The 23,110-nt window shown below is 34.0% G+C and overlaps 1 protein-coding gene across 3 annotated transcripts in view; it reads right to left on the reverse strand.

Moving 5' to 3' along the window:
- Window positions 1-23,110, reverse strand: part of LOC118190059 (tight junction protein 1-like) — a 663,736-nt gene that overhangs the window by 553,794 nt on the left and 86,832 nt on the right. The window contains exon 1 of one of the 3 annotated variants that reach the window (XM_085816639.1): window positions 4,133-5,186. The exons of the other annotated variants lie outside the window; for them this stretch is intronic. Within the exon in view, the coding sequence (XP_085672765.1) occupies window positions 4,133-4,279 (147 nt within the window). The 5' untranslated portion in view covers window positions 4,280-5,186. Of the gene's footprint in view, window positions 1-4,132; window positions 5,187-23,110 lie in introns of those variants that run through there. 3 annotated transcript variants of the gene reach the window in all.

The raw sequence follows: 23,110 nt of genomic DNA on the forward strand, positions 1-23,110 counted from the left end.
ACACTACATAAATGTTAATCTTTAATAAGCGGCTTTATTTAATTCTAGCTTATGTTTAATTTACTAGGACCTTTGAAGACATTTTTAAAGCTGTGAAAGCACCAAATACATTAGGCCTCCATTTCTCCCTCTCGGTAGATAGAACCCCTAGCGAATGTCTAGGTGGCAAACCACGACACTCACCTAGTCGCAGCTCTTCGCTTGTTAATCACAAATACGAAGTTAAGCCTTTCCTCGTATTTCCTGCTTTTCCAAGGCGATAATCAGTCACTATGGCAACCGGCAACACTGGCCACCAAAACCCTGAAGATTAAAGGGGACCCGGAAGAACTGAGGCGAGGTATAGGGGAAAACTAATTAACTTCCTGCCTTGAGGGCCAGATAGAACCGAGGCCGGGAGGCCGTAATCGACCGGAAAATGTTCTTCCACGTACTTAAAGAGACAAGTCAATGGTTGACTTTTCCTTTCTGAATTCTAGCAGAGCAACATAGTCTAAGCTGGAGAAGAAGCCACAGTCTAATTAACATTTTTCTCTTCCTGTCCATCTCACACGAAAGAAAGTTGCAATGTTTAAATTCAAAAGTCTTAAGGGCATATAACTTAATCTCATACCAACAAAATTTAAAGTAAAAGGGAAACCTTCACGAAAACAAAGAAACAGCTATATCTACTCAGAGGCGATGTAAAGCAATTCAAAACAGATTCTCGAATTAACCGTCGTACTACCAGGAACAACGGCCACAGTTAATACAAAATAACAATAAATACAACAGCGGTCAAAAAAAGCCCGAAACGAAGAATAACCTGTTATAATTATCAGAAAATATTATTAGCAATTTACTCGTATTTTTAAGCAGTTTAATTTTGAGAAGAAGTTTGATTAGTTATGTAACTTAAATCCACATTTTTAACAAGGATATACTTTAAAAAAAAAAGAACAGAATAGGAGAAAGAGAAAGATAAGAAAAAAATTTTTGTTTAAATTATTCTTGTACTTCAATATGAGTTAATGAGGAAAAAGAAGATTAATGCCTGCATATTTAATTTATTCATGCGACTTCGTAATTTATTTTTAATTGATGGTTTGATTTCACAATATTTAATAGCTAAATTACATATTGCTGTGATTATAAATAATTCCTAATTCGTGTGACATCACCTGCTATTATTGCTGTTATTTCAGGCAATTTCTTCCCCACCCCCTTTTTTTCCATTTCTTGCAGAAATTTAGCTGCATTCTGATTGTTTCTGATAGAAACTTTCCATCATTTCATAATAAATAAATTTCGCTTTTTCTGAGACAAGCTCCAGTTAATCCGCTTCCGCTTAATCCGGATCTACTGCATTTCACAGAGTTCGTATCAAGGCGATCTCAATTTTTCAGGCAATTCTAGCGTTTTATAAGAGAGATGTGTATCAGAGTAAAAACTACTTTACGCTCCAAGTTTGTATTTATTCACGATATAATATTTAAAGCGAGTGAATAGAAGTGCATAAAGCAATACTCTATGTTTTTTTAACCATCCCAAAAATGCCTCTTTTTTATTAAAAATTAATAGTGAAAATGAAATTGAAACATTTATTAAAAATAAAATTGGTATGCATCGCTTACATATACGAGTATGATTTTAGAATTACTAGAGCTTAACTTCTTATAATTAGAAGAACCTATGAGAAATTTATAACTAGTCCTATGAGAAGCCTTCAGGAAATGTGAACAAAAATAAATGTGTCATAAAAAATAAATAATTAAAATAAAATAAGTGCGAAAAAAATCCCAAACAAGTACCGGACTTCATCTTGTTTGGGTTTCTGGCAGGAATTATGATTTTCCGTAAAAACTGAGAAGTACCAGAGCTCGCTTTAGTGATTTTCAGCTGAATTTAAGATCCGAATTTTATGTAGTTACAAACGCAACAGCCGCCGTGTTGATATGATGGTAGCGCAGACGGCTGTCATAGCCTTGGGTGCGTGTCTGAATGAGAAAGTGAATAATACACTCGGATACTGTCTTTGCAACTTGGGTGCACTTATAACATTCGGATCTATAACATACTGATTCTCCTGTGGCAAATGGGACGGAGCTGGGCAAATTCGTACCGTCATAAGTTGCCACAATGAAATTCGTGAATGGATCTGATACTACTGTCAGATAAGTTACAGAAAAACAAAAACAACATGCTCAGTAAATAATATTCTGCTGCTCCAAATGCAAAGATCTCACATAGTAGATATTCTTGTAATGAGTTTTAAAAAGGAAAGGTGAGGAGTTCGACTGAATAAATAAGATGAACATATTTACAAAAGTGCATTAAAAAACTTACATTCGTGACCCTACAGTAATTTTTTGTATGTTATACTTGCATAGTCTCACATCTTTCCAGTATAATGGACAACATATTATTCGATGACGGGACTGAAGAGGAAGGGATTTCAATGAGTTTAATTTTTTATTTTTTTTTAAATTTATTAAAAAAACTCCTGCTAATTTTCAATTAAAATTAAGATAGAAGAAAATCGAAAGAAATATACGTCCAAAAAGAACTAAAAATGAATATAAATTTTAACAAATATTAGTTAACAGACATAGCTAATAGCTTTTGAAAATTATTAGTTAGTTGCATTATCCGTCACTGAATAAAAGAAAAAAGAACGACACTTTGTAGAGACATTAGGTTATTTTGAAGCAGGGGCTATGAAAAATGAGTAATACCCTCCCGGGACTCGAACCTGGACCTCTCGAATACGCGCCGATTGTGCTAACCGTTACACCAAGAAGGCATGCAGAAAGAAGGGAGAAAATACCTTATAATCCCCCTTTTAAAGGACGACTGGGGATTAACAGACCCAATCGCCAAATCCTGATGGTAAAGGGTCATCATGCACCACCTTTTAGTTCAGGTGCTACTCTTTATTTATTAGAATTTTTTAAGCTGATACATGAAAAATGAGCAATTCCTCGCCAGGACTTGAACCTGGACCTCTCGAATACGCGCCGAGTCTGCTAAGCGTTACACCACAAACGCATGCAGAAAGAAGGGAGAAAATACCTTACAACTTAAAATTATGCATCGCAATGAAGATTTATACACGAATAATATTAAAGAGCGTACATTTGCTCACAAATTTTTTTACTTATGCCTAATATTTGGTCGATAAAAAATCGCATATATAAGGAATTCAAGTGTGTGGAATTCAAGTACTAGCAATAATTTCCTCTCTATGACAACAACTATGCGCATCGTTTAAAATTTCGATCTATCTCCTTTCCCTCCAGATCTCTCCTCCCTCCAAGATTAAAACTGTCCATAAATAAAAGTTACATTTCTGACATATTTTAATGTAATTTTTAGCCTCATCTGTAATCACTTTAAGAAACACCGATATTGAAACATTTGGAAAATTCTATGCATGCAAATATGTCCTATTCATGAAAACCCACATAATAAGCAAAGCCGACAAATGTTCATCTATTTTCCTAAGACTTGTGTATATCGTCAGTTCAATGTTTAACAACGACATATGCCAGTCCACAAAATGTCATTAACATTTACGGAATTAATAATACCTAATTATTCATCACTTTCAAAATAAAAAAGCAAATATAGTGATAATCAAAGTAATACAAGACAGACAAAAGTAAACACTCATTTGGGAAAATATATATCCTGTAACAGCCCATTAACTTCAAGGTTTTAAAAGTTCGAACTATTTATTTGTCAAATGCCAGTTATATTGGCCGTTAGGCCATTAGACTCCTTGCTTGCCAATAGCGCTGAAATCTACAAGAAAAATTTGTCAGTGCTTTACACTCGTCCAAATGTAAATGTAGTGCGAACTATATTCATCACGATTAGGAACTTCCGCCCCCCCCCATTTTACCGGGTTGACGAAGAGCTATATATACGAATTACATAACAACAGGCATTAAACCTAACAAACTGCAAATATCCCATAATAAATACAGCCATTAAAAAGTGGACATAAACGGATACTAAAACGTTCATTAGCAGCAGAACCACTTAAAGAGTTCTAAGTTTAACAACGGACGAGCTGAAAGTTATCCCAAAGGATGAAATTTTTAGAACTGAAGCTTAAAATTGTTGAAAAAATAAGAAAAAAGGCAATTACCTTCGTATTCTTCAGTTTCTCGTACACTCGTCTTTCTCTGCTTCTTGCTTCTCTCCTACGATGTCGAGCCTCTTCATCACCATCCCGATTTCGATCCTTTTTACGAGCTCTGGAACGGCTTTTCTCGATATTCTTCTGTCGAGCCATGGTGTGGTTCACCACCCAGCGGGCAATTTCTGCTCGCCGGCTACGACTGAGGAATGCCTTCCGACGAAACACGGCAATTTTTTTTTTCCTAAAGTTTTATTTTTGTACCTTCAAGTTCTTTTTGACCAAGTTCTATTAAGCGGTAAAGTTGTTAAGTAATATTATGTAATGAAAGTTCTCGTAGCAATTACTTAACCGGCTATAATGTTGAGGATGAGTTTCTTTTTATAACATAAATCTAATTATTGCAAAGAAGTATCACAGTTCTAAGAGTTCTCGATTAAAACATATTTTGCTAAAATTACTTCCAGTTCTAATTCCTAAAAGTTTGTATGTGCTAGCATCAACTCAACATATTAATTATCTGTATTTCTTACTTCGATGGAGAAAATGATACATCACAACTAAGATGTAATTGAAAATTAGAAACCAAATATTAGTAAATACATTTCAAGCAATCTATGAGAATTTACTGACTGAAAATTTTCACTGAAGCAACAGAGCTCTATTTCTTTAAGATCTATACCGTTAAAACTGTCGTAAAAATTTTGTAGTCACTACTGAAGAACGTAATAAATACACATCACTCGTAGCTCAGAACGGCGCATAAATCCAATTGGTTACATAGCAAAAGAAATTTGTAGAAGCAATCTAATAATTTTTGAATATCAATCAACAGACAAATACATTCTTCTATTAACGTTTCACACCATTCTCATTAACTACTTAAAAGAATGCATACAAATCACAGTTTCTTTACTTTAGAATTCCTGCAACATGTTACGAGCACAAAATCCAGTTGCAAGGCATATTCCAGTTCGGAAAAACATACTAGATACGTCACTTAACCCACACATGATGCCAAGCGGAGCCAGTCACAATTCCAAACAGACCGAACCATCAATAACCCTCTCCAAAAGTGAAAAGAAAGTATGATGGACGGTTTCAGAGAAGGCGTTAGGGGTAAGATGTAAGACGATAGTCCAAGCTGTCAAGGAAACATGACATCAAACAGATACGCATGATGTAACTTTTGAAAACAGAAAAGGGATAACTTTACTTCTGCTGACCCAGTCGTGAACTAAACAAAGTTAGGAAACCCTGTATTGACACACATTATAATATATTTTATACGCTCACAAGATGTCAATAAAATTAAAGGACTAGTTTTTTTTTTTTTTTTTTTTTTTTTTTTTTTTTTTTTTTTCAATTCGCTTTAGTTGGATCTACGAAACACTAATAGTAGTTGTGATTACTCATATACTTGTATTTTAAAGCTGTTTTCTTTGCAGTGTCGTCTGTATGGAGAGAAGTTTGAATAGAAATTTTGGTTTGAATTAACGCATTGGTTATATGGATTCAGTGGATGAAAATATAAAAAATAACATAGAATGGGTTGAAATAGCTGACAGCAATCCAGAATTTTTTTAACAAATTATTACTAGCGGCGAAAGTTGGTGTTGTACAAACAAACAATCATCTGCACCAGTAGGAAAAAATTCGTCTTGGAAACAGAAATTGGAAACTTCGCTTTCAGAAGCTTCTACTCCCCCTCTTTCCTAGTAGCTACCCCCTTCCCTAAACCCTAATAACAAGAATGCAAATACTCAAATCACTTCCAAGTATACCATAATGATAAAAAAAAATGCTGTTTATCTAGATCAGTCGTATCAAACTCAAATTACATGCGGGCCACTAATCTGAAAACAGTTGATAGGCCAGAATTTTTTCTTTTAAACAAAATGTAAAATTTTGTTAAAATAAAAATATTTTAAATAAATTTTAAATTTTGCTTGCTAAATACTTATCAAAATATGCATAAACAATAATAATAATAATACCACAAAGAAAAATTCAAATTTAGATTCCTTTTCTACCTGAAATTCAAAGTTTAGCACCAATAATACATTTTTGTTTGTTTCATTTAGTAATTCAAATATACGGACAGCTAAATATTAAATTCCTAGACTGATATTTCTTTCAAATAATTCTAATGTGTTTAATCAATCATTAAATAACTTATTTAAATTTAAACTAAAAATAAGCAAAGTATGAAAACTTTCCAAACTTTCAGAGAAAATTTACACCAAATGGAATAAACTATCAGAATAAATAATAACAATTTAGGCTCCTTTATTTATTAAATTTTTCTTCAACGCACAAATAAAAATGCAGAAGTTTGTATGTAAATAATTATTTTACAATAGCTTGACATTAGATGGAGTTGCGATTCTGATGAAGTTCATAACCATGGAGAAAAATTACCAGAAGTTTTCATTACGGACTGTAATCAGTCAATCAGATCCTTTTCTTATTAATTTTCCACTGTGGAAAATAGCTGTTTGCGTATAAATGCACTCCCAATCAAAGCAATTATTCTTAGTGCAAAAATTCTTATAAATTTTGTCTCAGCTTATTCATTTTTTTACAAGCGAAAGTTAATAAAATTTGTATCGTCTTATCTTTGAATAAGATTTGTATTCATATTGAAACTTAATTACCTCTATTTATTTATTTTTCTGGTGCGTTATTCATGATGGTTTTTCATGGAAATAAAAATAATATAGACTCGAACTTCAAATGATTAAAATATTAAAATCTTTGCAACACCAGGCTTGTAGAAAACATATAATTGAAATGTTCTCATAGGTCGGCAGTTTGGGACCACTGTTCTAGATTGCATGAGAATTCTGGCACTATAATTATAATCACCTTTTCTCATTTTTACTCGAAGTACTTAAAAAATTACTTTTTTATAAAGAAGAGCACATTATTCTATTAATGTACGTTTATCTGTCAATGACCATTTGTTTTAAATTATAGCATGCTGTTCCAAGACTCAAATAAAATAAAAGAATTTACATTAAACTCTGTTTGCTATGTTGTTAAATAAATGAGACTCAGATCAGATGAAGATCAGCTTTATTCAAAGCAAATCTATAAAGTAGTTGCATTATTTTTGTCATAATAAAGTTGCGAATAAACAGAATCAATTCACACACGATTCCCTGTACAAATTCTGAAGTCTGATCATCCATATAAAAACTGTTTAATTACAATCAGACTGTTTAAGATTTGTCAACCTACCGTTTATTTGGAAATGATTATGACAGACTGCACTGTCACAGGAAAATAAAATCCATTTTAAAATGTTATTCGGTCTTAAAAAGTTTTGTTGAAATTTCTATAAATCTTCTGTAGAAGGATGCATAACATCATTTTATCTTATTTCCTATACAATGTCTCAATGAAAAGGGAATAACATCGTACATTAATTGATCTCATTTTCTAGTTTATAAACGGGCAGGCAATGAGAAAAAAAGAAAAGAAAGGAAGCGGAAATGAAAAATATAGAACAAAACATTCTCTATCAAATACTACTAAATCTTTTGAAAAAGGCTGAATAAAACCACTTTTGAGTAGATCTCCTTTTACCACTGGCATAAAATTTCTATAACCGGAATCTTTACATCAGCAGGAAAAATAGGTAAATTGATGACTTCTTCCTAAAATTCATTAAAAACCAGATGTTTCTATAAATCTTTTTAAATCCAATACACACATTAACAATGCTACTAAAAGAACTGTAGAGCTCCTAGAACTTCTAAATGGCTTCAAAATAATCAAATACTGGAATATAATTCTCTCGTCATAATTTACTGAATTTTTGAAACGCTCTGAAAATCATGCCTTTCTAAAGAAATTATGTAAAATTTCTTTAGAATGAAAAAAGTCCCCAGAAGCCCAATATGGCAAATAAGACAGCGATTTTGAAGACGTTAACTTTTCTTTACAAAACGAGGCTCAGTTCTTATTAATTATGCAAGTTGCTTGCTGCAGGAAGAAACCTTTATTGTTTGATCGAATCCATAAAATAAAACAAAAATTTCCACTCATAGAGAACATTTTAAGCAGATCAGTTGAAAGATCTTAGTAAATATTGCCAGCAATTAAACGTTTGGCATCTTCGCTGCAAATAAATGAATAAAACCAATTCCAAAGCTTTGCAGAGAACTTAATTGCGGGGGAAAAAGGGGGGACAGGTCTATATATCTCGATCTACTGGGCCGATTGACGAAATTCAAATTGCGTTTTTCATGTCTCGAAAGCGCGACTTAGGATATATATTAAATTTATATATAGCATTGTTCTATTATAGACATTTTGACACAGAATCGAACTTGTTTTTCCATACTTCGATTCTACGACTCAAATTAAGCCTAGCTATTAAATTTTGCAATTTTTGGTGAGAAATTTATGGAGAAATTTAAAAATTTATCTTGGCGCATTTTTTTCAGTTTACGCCAATAATAGTTCACTTGGCGAACTTATTAATTTATGACAACCTATTTTCCTTTCCTTTTTTTTTTTTTTTTTTTTTTTTTTTTCCATTGTACAGGAGCGGGAAAAAAGTCATCGCTCACACTTTCAAATAATTTTAACAAAGTGTATACAGCACATTTGGCGTTATATCGCTTATAACGAATGTGTCAAATTTCAAAACACACCAATATGTAAATTCACGTATATCTCAGGAAATTTTGAATATAAAACTCGATTTTTTGTAGGTATGCTAGAAATACATCTACTTTAAGATAATGGTAAAAATGTTTTAGGTTATAATTCAAAATCTTTTCGAAAAATTTATAAAAATCCCTTAAAAATACAAATTTTAAAAATAAATCATAAAAATTGGGTGAATTTTATTTGGAATGAACCTAAATTTCGAAATGTGAAAGGAAGAATAAAAAAGTTTAATATAAAAAGGAGATATTAATAAATATATACCAAATTCAACTAACATGGAGGAGCTAAAATTTTCAGAGCTAATTTTTTAAAAACTACTCTTGCGATTTTTATACAGCATGGCAATCTGGCATAATTTGAGTCGTAGAATCGAAATATGGAAAAAATTAGTATGTTATTTTAGAAAAAGTCCGTTTTTGTGTCAAAATACTTATGGTAGGAAAATACTATACATAAATCAAATATATATCCTAACTCGCGCTTCACGACATGAAAAACGCAATTTGAATTTCGTCATTCGGCCCAGTAGAACAGGAGATATAAAACTGAACAACCCCCTCCTTTATTTTTTCGCAGTGTACATGTAAGAGAAAGATATTAGGCCTTTCCCATCCAACACGTTTTAATAAAATTTCCTCCACAGAAGACGCGTTTCTTCAGAAAATTATTCTCACCATCAATAAATAATACCAAGTACAATGAATTTTTTTATAAAACTACGCCATTTTGATACTTTTAAGAGAAAAGCGATTTCTATAAAACCAAAATAAGTGATTATCAATTTCAGTAAATTCTAGACATATCAGAAACTTTTTAACTTCTTTAAAAAAAGTTAGTTGCTACTAGGCTGAATGATGAAATTAGTATTCTTAGAGACCCTGTATAAGTGGCTTCCCAGTCATCACTGCTTGCTTGATGGAATGTTGAATTCACAGAACTCGTAATTTAATCCCAGAACGACCATCGTTACTAAGTCCCGACAGTTCTCACACTATCCGTCATTATTTATGATGACGGTCTTAAATCATAATATTTTAACCTTTTTATAGCTTTTATTTTTTATTTATCCAAGCATTCGAACCTGATAAATTCGATATCGGAATCTATCACCGTGCTTCGGTCCTACGAACCGAAGCACGGTGATAGAGTTTCGTTAAGTTCTTTATTTCTTTCTATTCCTTATTATCATTCGTGTCGCGAATTTTATGAGTAATGTTTCTTGTAGAATTATAATTAGAATAGCAATGGGTTGCGAATTTTCTAATACTCCACGGAATAATCTTCCGCGAATTTCAACTTTCTTCCTGCATATTTTTAATTTGTACTATAGCTGTTAGATTACTTTTAGCTTTAATTACATTTTATGCTATTTTCCAGTATCATTTTCATAAAAATTCGCAGCAAAGTAATCTGTTCATCTGTTCAGTATTTCTGCTGCGATATAATGAGAGAACCAACCAAAAATTATTGCCCACGTTATAATTACGATTACCTGTCGTGGACTATCAAAAATGTATGCAAGAGACGTAAATTTCAGAAAGCTGGTTCTGTCAGGCATGAAAATAATTGGACAGCGGCTATATTTCACAGAAACTGCTACATGAGCTCGGTTAGCAAATACATATCACATCAGATAAATGAAGAGAGAAAATTAATGCTAAAATTAGATTTAATAAACATTTGACCAGACTATTTGTAGACGCTCAGTTAAAAACACTTGACTTCCCAAATACGACTGTCTGTCAGCATATGAAATGAAATCAAAAATAATCACAGCTTCCGCTAAACTCTATGAAACAGGAGGAAGTGTTACGCATCTGTTTAAAACAAAAGGACTTCGGCAACGTTGGGATGGCAACGTTGTACAGAAAAAAACATTTTTATCTCCAGCGCGTGAGACTGTATATCGGAATTTTTAAAGATATACAGATATGCTCAATTTAACATTATTTTGCGATATTGCTCTTGAACTGAATTTAATGGTTTAAGTGCGAAGAACATATTTAATAAATAAAGATAACACAGAAAGCGTTAAAAAAACGAAAACGCCCCTTTGGACGTAATTTATTCAGTTTCTTTATTTTTATTTATTTATTTATTTATTTTTATTTTTTGATTCGAGGTAGGGTCTACACAGGTGGATTCTGCCGCTGGCATGAAGGATAAATTGGCTCCATTCATTCAATCTTGGCCCACCAGCGGCCGAGCGGTAAAGTCGCTGAACACTGGTAGTTCGGTCCGAGGTTCGAATCCCGAGATTGGGCTGGCTGCATGGGCGTTTTTGTGGTTTTCCCCATGTGTAAATGTTCGTGGTTTTCCCCATGTTCCCCATGTGTTTCTAAGGGAAACTGGCTCGAATACAGCCAGTTTCCCTTAGAAAGTCCTCCACGAAAGGCATCCCTCCCTTTAGGCAGATAGCCCTCGAGGCTTTGCCATAATAACACACGCACACACATTCAATCTTGAAGCAGCGGTCAAGTGAATCAATTCTTTGAACAACCCCCTCGATAGGTCATCCTTCAGTAATAGTGTATTCCTCGTGTGTCATGAGAATACAGTAAAAACCTTTAAAACCCTTCCTTTCCTTAGAAATAAACAGATACCCTTGCGTGTCTCCCCATTATTGAATAGCCTAAGCAATAAGACGACGTCAAACTTTTTCGAAAATATTTAATTAGTGTACATATTTTCGGTACAGTGCTTTAACACACAGACGATTTATTTAGAAAGCTTAACGTGTTCTCGGCCAGTAATATTCTCGATAAAATATAAACTTAGCATACTCTTGAGAAAATTGCTTTATAGATGCCCGAAAAAACAAAAAGGGGAAAATTACATTTAAAAAGTTTTAAATACAGATAAGCTTTTACAGGTACAGACGCCTTGCAGTCCATGCAAAAATGTAAGAAAAAAAGAGAAAAAAGAAGGGAAAAAGTATTTAATATTATTCTCTGAGGTTTCGCGTACCCAGCATATGGAGGAGGACATTGAATAATGCATATGCATGTCATAAATATTATTCGAGCAATTAATTCTGAAAGTTAACGACCACGAATAAGGAGATAACGAATTTGCTTCAAGCATGGCTGCGTTAACTACCTAATGGTCTCGATCTCGCATGACCTTCTAAAGCGATAAAAACGCGCTTTTTTTCTCCCTCTCCGAGAAGGGAAATAGAAATAAATGCTACATGAAATACTCTACGTTCACTGCTTGCATTCGGGGTGGTCACGTAATCAACATACTATATATATTGTATGTCTAACTTATGTCGCTTCTATTCGATCAAAGATAAGCATTTCAACTTTTTTTTTCGATGAAATAATCTGCAATTGTTTTAACATTTATTAAATAGTGTAAGAACAGGAATAACCAATTGATATGATTAGGAGACAGTAAATCCTTAAACTGTAGAGCAAATTAATGCATCAGTCATACTGAAATAAATTTTATTTAGAAAATCCTCCACAAATACATCTTTCAACTTAAACAGCTAGTCTTCGTGTGTTTTGCCACATTCAGGTTATTTAACCCAACCTAACCACGTGCACTGCCGAGCAGAGGTTTTAGTTTGGTTTATTTAGCTAAAGCACTAGAGGGCGATCTGCTAAATGGAAGGGATGCATTCGTGGAGGGCTTTCTAACGGAAACTGGTTCGTATACGCATTGCACATGGTGAGAACCATGAAAAAGCCCATGCAACCAGCCCGTTAGCAGAGATTCAAGTCCCAGACTAAACTACCGGTGTTCAGCGGCTTTACCACTTGACCGCTGTAATCGAAGACTGGCATACATCATAGTATAATTTATTGTTACATCCTATGATCTGCTAATATCAGAACGTAAAACTTCACAGTATTTAGTAAAGATTTCAATTTAAAGTTCTTATCGAAGGCTGACGGTAATTTTCGAGTTTGCCAATGCGTCTCGGTAAAAGACAATTCAAATCATTTCCTTTAGTTAAAACTTTCGTGAGCTTTAATTAATGATAAAGATTGCAGAGATCGTGTTCAGTGTCTGAGTTCAGTGATTGCAGAGATTGTGTCACTGCTTTTGGTTCATCAAACTTAAGAATGCTTTTTAAAAAAATGCAATTTTAACAGCAGTAATGAATAAAAAAAATTCTTTTAAAAAGCTTTCATTTAACTATTGGGAAACAAGCTACTCAGGTGACTGATAGTACATTTTTTAATTAATTCACAATAAATCCACTATGAACTGTTATGGCATCCTTAGTGGTGGTGCAAAACTTCTAGTGCGAAAGAAGAAATTTTTCTCTTGAATATGAATGACATTGGTCAAAGCATGAGAAATCTCGAAAGCTTCTAGCATCAGACTATCCTTTATGAAAAGCGAGAACCACAGTTAAATCCAATGACTCCTCTAAAACGAGAGGCTTTAGTGGTAAGACAGGTTGCAGACTGATGACATTCTCTGACACTGGACATGAAGTTCCGATTTATGTAATCAAGTAGGCATTATTGGAGACGTGACTGCTTCTATAGTATCACAGCATGTCGTCTCACACCTCGTAAGGGTTCGATTGTCTGGCGCCGGCCTTTAAATTCCAATTTGTGTGCCGAACGCACATGAATTTTATCATCTTTATGCGGATCATTGTAGTAAAAATAAAAATAAGCTTTTACAGTCTTCCTCACTCTTAAAAAAAATAAATGAATGCATCCGAAAAGTTAAATATGTCGCATAAATTTCAGTTCAAGATTCAGTTCAAGATTTCAGTTCAAGAAAATGAAAATAAACTTTCACAGTCTTCCTCACTCTTAAAAAAAGTAAATGAATGCATCCGAAAAGTTAAATATGTCGCATAAATTTCAGTTCAAGATTTATTTTTATCTACCTAACACATTGTCTTTAATTATTTACATTATAGAGTTAATCACTTTTATTCTGTTCAATTAACTGTCGAGGAACCTAATGAACTGCTAGGCGAATAATCGCTTAGTTCCAAGAACAGAAAGCGTAAACTAAAGAAGGGTTAATTACCCTTCATTCACTCAAAATAAGATTTACAGTCGGCCCCTTTCTTCAGGCGTACGGCAAAGGCTCCACTTGGGCTTGAACTCAAACGTAAGAAATAAGAACTAACTAATGACTAACTAAAAGATTTAGCCAAAGCTAACACAATTCTAATAGAGTTGGCCCGTAATCTCAAACTAGCCGACGAATTATCAAAAGGCACGTAATACGGCCGACCGTAACAATAGCTTAGAGAGACGTAGGCTAAAGGGCGCTACTGAGGAATCCTAGCTCTCTCTGTCGAAGTCAGTTGAACTTGACAGAAATACTATTCTCTTCCTTATCTGCATTCAACGTTATTCTAAAAACTCATTCTGGTAGGGAGTTGTAAGTTGACGCAAGATAAGCCAGTAAAGGTTCACTAAATTAAAATATACCTTAGAACATGATATAAGTTGTTTCGTCGAAAGAGCAGAGAGTGAGATTAATCGTGTATAACAAAAGCTCCGAATAAAGTACGAAATAACAATGAACAATAAAAAGAAAATATTGATTAAAAAAACGCTAAAGCAGTGTCTTAGAATAAAATTTTAGTAAGAATTTTCTTCTTCATTACAAAGAAAAGATATTTTCATCAAAATGCTATAAAAGGAAATTTCCCGAACCAGAGTTCACCGATTTCCTTCTGAGATACGCAAAACATTGACTAAGGAAAGCGTAAAGAAAACAATGAATAAAAAACGATTCAGAAATGTTGTCCTCTTTACAGCAGTAGTATCTAAAACAAGTACAAAAAGAAAGAGAAAAAAAAAAAAAAAAAAAAGATTGTCCCTTTTGCTACGTAAACTTAAAGAATGCCACAACCTATGATTACTGGAACACCGTGGCAAGCAGAATTACTTCCCGTTCTTAACCGATCCGCTCCTCAGCAAGAAAATTCAAGAGCGCCAATTAAGCTTCGATTTCTTTTATTTTATGGTGTTGACCCCCCGCGTCTTTTTGTTACCCACCCAACTCACATGAAGAAGAATAAAGACTTATCCCCCCTTAGTCCCGTATCGTAGTAAATAATTCGCCCCACCCCTTCAGAAAAGGCCTTGCAGAAAGAAGAAATAAATGAAAGAATAGAAGAAATGAAGCGTAACGGTCGGGGTCCGTTATTTACGGAAACGAAGTTATCATCTTCACTCGAGACACAATTATTCACCACTTATTAAAGAAATGCCATTTTTCTGAGTTTATGAGCTGCTTCCCTTTAAAAATGAAACAGAAAAGGCAACAAAAGAAATTTATCGCTAGAATGCTGCGAATTATGCTGCAGAAAAGCTTTTTCTAAGATTATGAAACTCGGAAAACAGAAAATACAGTCAGTATGAATAACGCTGGACCTTTTATTAAAATGTCATTGTTATTAAATGAAGGAAATAATTAACAAAATATCAGCCATAATGATAACATGTTATACACAAAAATGGCAGCGGATGGTGAGACTGTATATCACAAACACCTTATGCTAATTCCAAAATATACTAAATATCAAATCATTCTGTAGGGAGTATCGAATATATAGCGTCAGAAACACCTCTTACCAATTTAAGTAATAATTTAATAAAAATTGTTGATTTTACACTTTAATTGAAATACGTTTAAAATTAGAAAAATTACTAAAATAAAATTAATCCGAAGGTCATTGCTTACCGGCGATTTACAGAACTTAGACAGTTACGCCCCACTTATAAGTTTAGATACATTATTATAATAAAATGAAGTAAACTTCTCGAACACTCCCAACAAGGTAACCACAAAATTGTCAGTAAACTATCCAAAGTGTTAAGCCGCTAATTTTGTCAAATAAATTAATCTGAAAATTAAATTAAGGGTTTTACGTTTTACAAAACTGCAAAAGGCGTTCTAACAGCTCTCTGTTTGTAAGGCCACGTAAAAGGTTAATTTAATCTTACAGTTAATTTATCCCAATAGCATGTCGTACTGATGATAAGCCGTATTGCTTGATGAGTCGCATTAATTCACAATGATGATAAAGGCATGGAAACACAATGTAATGTAGCAATCAAAACATTTCAGAACGACGCCGCTAACATCAATATTAAACAGCTGGGCAGCGTTAATCCTCACTAGTGACTGCTGATCACCGGTCATCTCTAGATTCATGGTCATCGGTGTATAGAAGCACACTGAATTTAGCTAAATTATTAAAATAAAATTCAACCGAAAATTACTGATGCTCGCTACTGCCATTGTCCAACAGGTTGAGAGACACAGGCGTAAATCCTCTGTTGGCTGGAGGGAATGCTGCAGTAAATTTAGTTAAATAATTAAAATAATGTTAACTATAAAATGGAAGAACACTAGTGTTATCGATCACCGATATAGGGCAGTGCACTGTTTCGTGTAGTGCCAACATTTGCCAAGATCTCCAGAAAATAAATATAGAGTAATAACATAACAGCCCAAACTTTTTTGAAAGATATTTTCAATATTAGAATGATCATCTGGAAAATTGTCGAACTTATACGGTTTTAAAAAATTGAATACAATAATTAATTCATATTACTTACAATTTAGAAAATACTAGCGTGTTCTGTGGACAGCTAAATTTCAGACCCCGTACTTGGCCACAGTTTTTCCAAGTATAAAATAGTTTTAAAATAAAAATTCTCTAGCTTTTATCGGCCTTACTTTCATGGATCCTCACTGCGCAGAATTGACACTGCACAGGATGAACACAGTGTAGCGTCGATACGGCATAGAAGCGACACAACTCACATGCAACTGACACTAGTTATTGAGATACAATTGATTCAATAAAACATAAATTTTGCTAATGATCTAACAATGTGTAAGAGGTTTCAGGCATCCTTGTCATATTTCCCAGAATTACCTCAAATATCATATATTGTTAGGAAATGCCCAGCTGTAGTAAAATAGCATCCCCTCAAGGCGGGTTTGGGGTTGCCAGAAAATGGCAAGGGATGACAGGGTTGCATATTTGGTGCGAAATCGCCCATTTGGCGACAAAATTTGGGATATGCCGTGGAGGGATGGAGAACATTCTAGAACGAATTCTTACCAGCTTAGCCCAAAATGTTCTCAAAAGTAACCCAAAAGTTACAAAAACTCTGCCTGTACGCGGAGTAACAGTTGATCAAGTGTCTAGCCTAGTCTATCGAGTTGATCGTCAATCTAGTGTTGAGTGTATCGGGAGTTGGTGCATCGAGAGTGTACATCTTTGAGTCTATCGAGTGTATCGGCGAGTGCATGGCGAGCTGTAGTGTGAAGAGTCTCGAGAAAACGTTGAGTTCCGAGAACGACCGAACCGTGTCGAGAGCCGTACTCTAGTGTTTTGCCGTGAAGCTGTCTTCATAGTTATAAGCCTGATAGCCTGAACACTGGGTTGCTGATTGTTTCAGCGTGCTTGTCATAGTTTTTCGATGGCTGTAAACGTGATTTTTGGAGCTATCCTGAGTAATACTGTAGAGTCATTAGGTTAATTGGAAGCAGAAAAGATGAAAAATATGCAACCGCCTTCGCCGGGAATCGAACCATGGACCTCTGGAATACCGGCCCAGCGTGCTACCGTTACACCACGAAAGCACGCTAGGGAAGTGGGAGAAATACCTTATAATACTGGCTAATAAATTGTGTTTTCATTCTTCATCAAGTGTTGTCATCAATCAATTAAATCGTTTATATGACGACTCTTAATGTTCTTTTATGCTGTGTAAAGTTCTTTGCTATGTACTATTCGATTTACAGTTCTTTTATCCAAAGTATATTTGTGTAGAAATTTAGAAATTTTATTGATAAAATTTCATTTATGCAAAGTTCTTTAATACAATGTAAAAATTACTCTATGCAATGTTCATTTATACAAATTTTCTTTATATTAAGCTCTTTTGCGTAAGATATCAATTTTTATTATACCACACCTCGTTTAATAATACAGAATCATTATTCTGTTGACTTTTCCTGATAATATATAACTGTATGTTTAATGTGGTGCACATATTTTCTCTCCTCTACTTGAGAAATATGAGATAATCGCTTTCCCCTCCCTCCCTGATTCTCTAATCAGCGTGGGGGGTCGCAAAGAAATCCCCTATTTCCCAAAACTGCAATGAGAGAAAGGTATTTTCTTGATTTTAATGACAAAATGTCACAGGTACTGAGGTATCATTGCCTTAATTTTTTTTTTACATATATTTCGATGCACGTACATAAACTTTCTTAAAGATGTCACAAAAAGTATCTTGGTCTTTTATATACGGCCTTGCGGTCAGAAGGTTTGATTTGGTATTTATTTATTATTACAGTTGACATACTCATAGATTGGTTTCTGGGAGCTTTATATTTATTTGCTTGCAAGCAATGGACGAGGAAGTGATTTGGATCATCCCTGAATTTTTGTATAGATTGTTTCAAGATCTTGATGTAGTATTGTTGAAGGAAGTCTTGGTGGTGGTGTTTTAAATGTTTTACTCACACATTTAATGATTCCCTGTGTATCTCTATTTTCTGTGCACAATGTTGTCCATATTTATTCTCCAATGTTAACATTTTTCTCTTGTAAATTGCTTTTCGTTCGAATAATTAAAATAAGATGCATTTCTTGCTTCTTGGAAATGGGATTTCTTCATCTTTCTATATAACGCTCTTCTTTCTTTCGATATAACAGCAGCACGTAATACGATCGATGTGACAATGTGAGGCACAAGCTCGATAAGACACAGAATCGGCACCAGCATACAACTGGCATTAGTTACGGTCATACGACTAACATAATGAAATATAAGTTTTGATAATGATCTAACAATGAGTACGAGATTTGATGCATATTTGTCATCTAAGAATTACCGCAAATATATGATACAGCATCAACACGGCTGATGATCAACATGACAGGGCATGGTATAAAATCGGCACCGGCATGTAATCGATACTGCATAATATAGCCAAGGTTGTAGAGTTTTCCTTATTTTGCATAACAAATTTATTTTAAGTTTGATTTCCTGTTCTAAACTTCTCAACTTCCCCTCACATTCTCTCGCCAGGATGTAAATTTAAAGTTAAGTGAAATGCTATTTAATCGTGTGAATATCTCAGTTTATTCAGAGCTAGCCAAGCGCACGTTTCGTTGTTATTTCGCGGTCACGCTAGTAAGCCTATCAGATTCGTATCACGCCAGTTAGATTTCTGTGAGTCCACCTCTTAAGCGTAAATTTAAGTGCATTCTTGGACTATTTATTTCAGGTTTGACTTGTATTATATTCTACGTTTTAATTCCTACCACAAGTGGATAGTGTTTTTGTAACGCACAAAATCCGTGCCTTTCTGATAAATTAGTTTGAATTAATAAAGGGTTATTTCTCGGCCTTTCTTCTGTGCTGGTAATTTGCCAGGTTCATCGTAGGATCTAATTTAGTTTATGTGGGATAACAGAGATAGGTCTTACAAGGTTATAATTAGCAACGACGTGTAATGAACAGTGAAAGGATTTTATTAAAATTATTATTTTAGGCACCTGTATAGGATCTTTCCCAGATGTCGAAACCACTTTTTGAGCTACCGTGTCGACAGCGGGCAGAGAGGTTGTTAATTCTTAGCAGTTTTGATACTGTGCTGGATTCCTGGTTTCCTCGTCCTTTCATCGTACCTGGTTTCAGTCACATTTTAACCTACTTCGTCTAACCGGGACGCATATTTTCGATTTTATAGGCTTTAACACATAATTTCAGAGTCCAGGTCAGTGACAGGACGATGTCACTAAGAGTACTTTGATGCACTCCAGCGTCTCTTCAACCCTTTCTTAAGAATTCCTATCGCATATTGATCAGTAATATATGCAGACGTATGCATTTATTTAATAAAGAAAACCGGCAGTTATTGAAGACGTAACATTAAACTTATTTCAGTGGATCATTTGCACAACGGACTTATGACAAATATTGTGCACCGCGAATATGAGTCAATGCTTTCCTTAAAAACCTTCCCTGCAGGTATCCCTACACTTAGATAGTCCTCGCAAGCTTTGCCATAATCTCGCTAAACTAATATGATATAGCTTATATAAATAATACAAAATGCCTTTTTCCTTTGTAAAAAATGTTACATATACATACACATATTGGCAAGAAGAGTAAAAATAATATAACGCAATACTAATACAAATATTTTAATATTGAACAAACGGGTTGGATGAACTTATTAAAAAATAAATAGTATAACAACATTTGAGCTGGGATTAATCAGTGTCAGTCCCACCTTCAACACATTTTAGCAATCAGATTTCTTTGTCTTATCAAAAAAGTTTATTTAATAGTGCTAAAACTTCTTTTCAATAAACATGATTCTTTGAATAATATTTTTTGAGGGGAATTAAAGTGTAATGCTATTTGTAAGCAATATGTTGAAGCACTGGATAAATTGAATCTGATGTTATAAATTACTGCGAGTATAATTACTCCAAAATATATTCACTGACATCCCTTGCTTCCTCTCGCCCTCCTTTCCAAAGATAATTCAAATACCTCCAAAGGCGCGATACTGCCCTCTTAAGGAGCATTGTAATAAAGCGTCGATAGAAGGCAAAGCAATTTAATCTCGCAAACGCCTGAACAGTCAAATGCCACGGTTGCTGATGTGCCTGATTTCTGGACATCCATTTGCCGACTAACACTCACGTGACTGCCGGTCAGTTCTTAATGAGAGCACGACACACAGCTTAGAATACGAGTCCTAAACGGAGCATAATCCTTCCAGTTCCTGAATACACAGAGTATCTCGTCCGAGACAATGACAGACGCTCTAGTGAATCGCTATTGAAGTGGAAAGCCAAGCTACGTACGCACCAGCAAGACGCAATCTAGCAAAGGTGATAATCTTTGGCGACACTAAGGCCCAGCAATGCGAAGAACCTATTCTGCAGTCGAAAATGTCACTTGTGAAGAGTGAGACGGAGATATACAAGATAAGAATATAAGAGGAACTTTCATTCATTAAATTATTTCAAATATGATAAATGTCTCAGAAATGGAAGACGCGAATTATATTCTCTTAAAATAGCATCACTTTAAATGGTATGAATCACACAAAACAATAAAACAAAAAATTAATCGGAAATTTTTATTATATTCCCAGTTTATAATTATGTTAGACCGAACTAAAAAGATAATTTAAAAAAAAAAGATTCTTATTAATCACTTTTATTAGCGATAGCTTAATATGAAATAATAATTCCGATATAAATAAAAATTGAAAAACTTTCCATCGATAATAGCATCATTTATTAATGTACTGAATCGGATTAATAGTAAAATAGATTAAATTAGGTATAATCAGAATATTTAAATTAGATATTATAATAAAAGCATTAAAACCTCCCGTCTGAACTAAAAAATTCTAGTAATTTTATATGGGATCTTTTTTGTGACTTATCTCACTTCTCCGAGAGTAAAACCTGCGCTAATCTATGAATTTTATCGCACCGAGATGCTGTTGTCTTTGGCATGAGCTTCGGAAATCTTATCTGTGAAAGTACGACTTGGCCTTATCGCGTCCCAGTTTTGAAGGATAATCCCAACTGAACGGGTCCAAAGGTTTTCCACCCCTCTTTCCCTGCCAGCAAACCAGTCAGTCGAGAGGACTTTCGGTTTGCCGCACATTTTAAATGCCCCACATGCTTCACAGTCACTATACATTTACCAAGCCTTCGAGGATTCGAGCCTGGGCCAAACGATACGGCAACCAACTACACTAACCACTATACCAATCAAAGCGCACTTTAAAATTTTCAAAAAAAAAAAAAAAAAAATCTGAAATGTTTCAGATTTTAAATTACGTCCAAAGGGGCGTTTTTTAACATTTTGTGTGTTACCTTTCTTTATTAAATATCATGTTCCTCGCACTTAAACCATAAGATCCAGTGCAACAGCAATATCGCAAAATAGTTTTAAAACGAGCATATCTTTAGAATTTCCGATACAGAGACTCACGCGCTGGAGATAAAAATGTTTTTTCTGCACAACGTTGCCATTGCTCGCTTTGAAATCCTTGAGTTTGTTAATTGAAAATTCGTCAAAGTTTTAAAAAATAGGAAATCGATCATAAAACAAATTTCAAATTTCAAATTTGGTCTTCCACATGCTCATATTCGTTGGAGGATTACGTTATTCAAAATTCGATGACTCTATGTACCGTTGTTTTATCACAACACGAGAAATATACATACATTTATGCAGATTTTTCATTATTTAATTTCTTCAAATATAATGCAGGACTCTAACATTTTGTGGCAACAGTTTGAAAATTGAACCGACATTTATGAGTCCGACGCAAAATGCCAAAACGAAACTAATAGTCCTTCGGGATTCAAATCCCTTTGGACTAATAATTAAAATGGAATATTCTATATCATAACTATGTACATCACCATGCCTTTCCGTATCAATAAGTATTTTTTTTAATTATTAGCAAAAATTCAGCATTTACATATAGCTTGCAATAAATAATTCAAAGCTGAAAGCTAGTATCGTCCCTTGGAAACAAAATTTATTCTATGCAAGCACACTTATTTGAATTGAGTTAGGTATAATACAACAGCTATTTTTCCCCAGTCTAAACGAAAGAATGGGAAAGGAAAAACGACGGGAGAAGATAAGCTGGCGATAGTAACTAGGTAAGTTGAAATTCATTTAATTAATCAGAATTAACTGATGATTACTCGTACTCCTTAACCAAATGTTTTCGCGTAATAAATGTTTTCCGTTCTCCTTTTTCCTTCTTCATCATTAAACAAAATTGGTAGAATTTAATGACTCTGTAAAGTTTTACAACATTGATTACAGAGACAAGATATACTTTTGATTCCCCAAGAATTTAAATCAGATATGGAACCTTAAAGAATCGAATTTTACTGATAGAAGTTTGATACGATTTTGTAACTGATAGAAAGATGAAATGAAATAATAGGGTTTTTAATAAGATTATTACGGTTATATTTAATAATGAAATAGCTTTTTTGAAGGCAAAATGAACAACATTTTGAAGACCCTTTTTTCTCAATGAATGTAGGACATTTTAAGTTTCTTTCACTTTTTTTTTTTTTCCAAAATATAAGTCAAACATTTGTTTGGTCTAATTTTATCCAGACCTCGCCACGATTTCAAAATTATTTCAACGTTTAATTTGGAAATCAACATTCTATTATTTTGACTCAAGGAAACTACCATCCAGCGCTTCCACAAATTACTGATTGGTTCAGCATTTTCAGCAACAAACAGTGGCTTGTGAGAGAAATTTTTAGCAAAC

Source organism: Stegodyphus dumicola, chromosome 5 (genome assembly GCF_044657685.1).
Source record: "Stegodyphus dumicola isolate Sdum_Otavi_A_Nest chromosome 5, ASM4465768v1".
Taxonomy (NCBI): Eukaryota; Metazoa; Arthropoda; class Arachnida; order Araneae; family Eresidae; genus Stegodyphus; species Stegodyphus dumicola.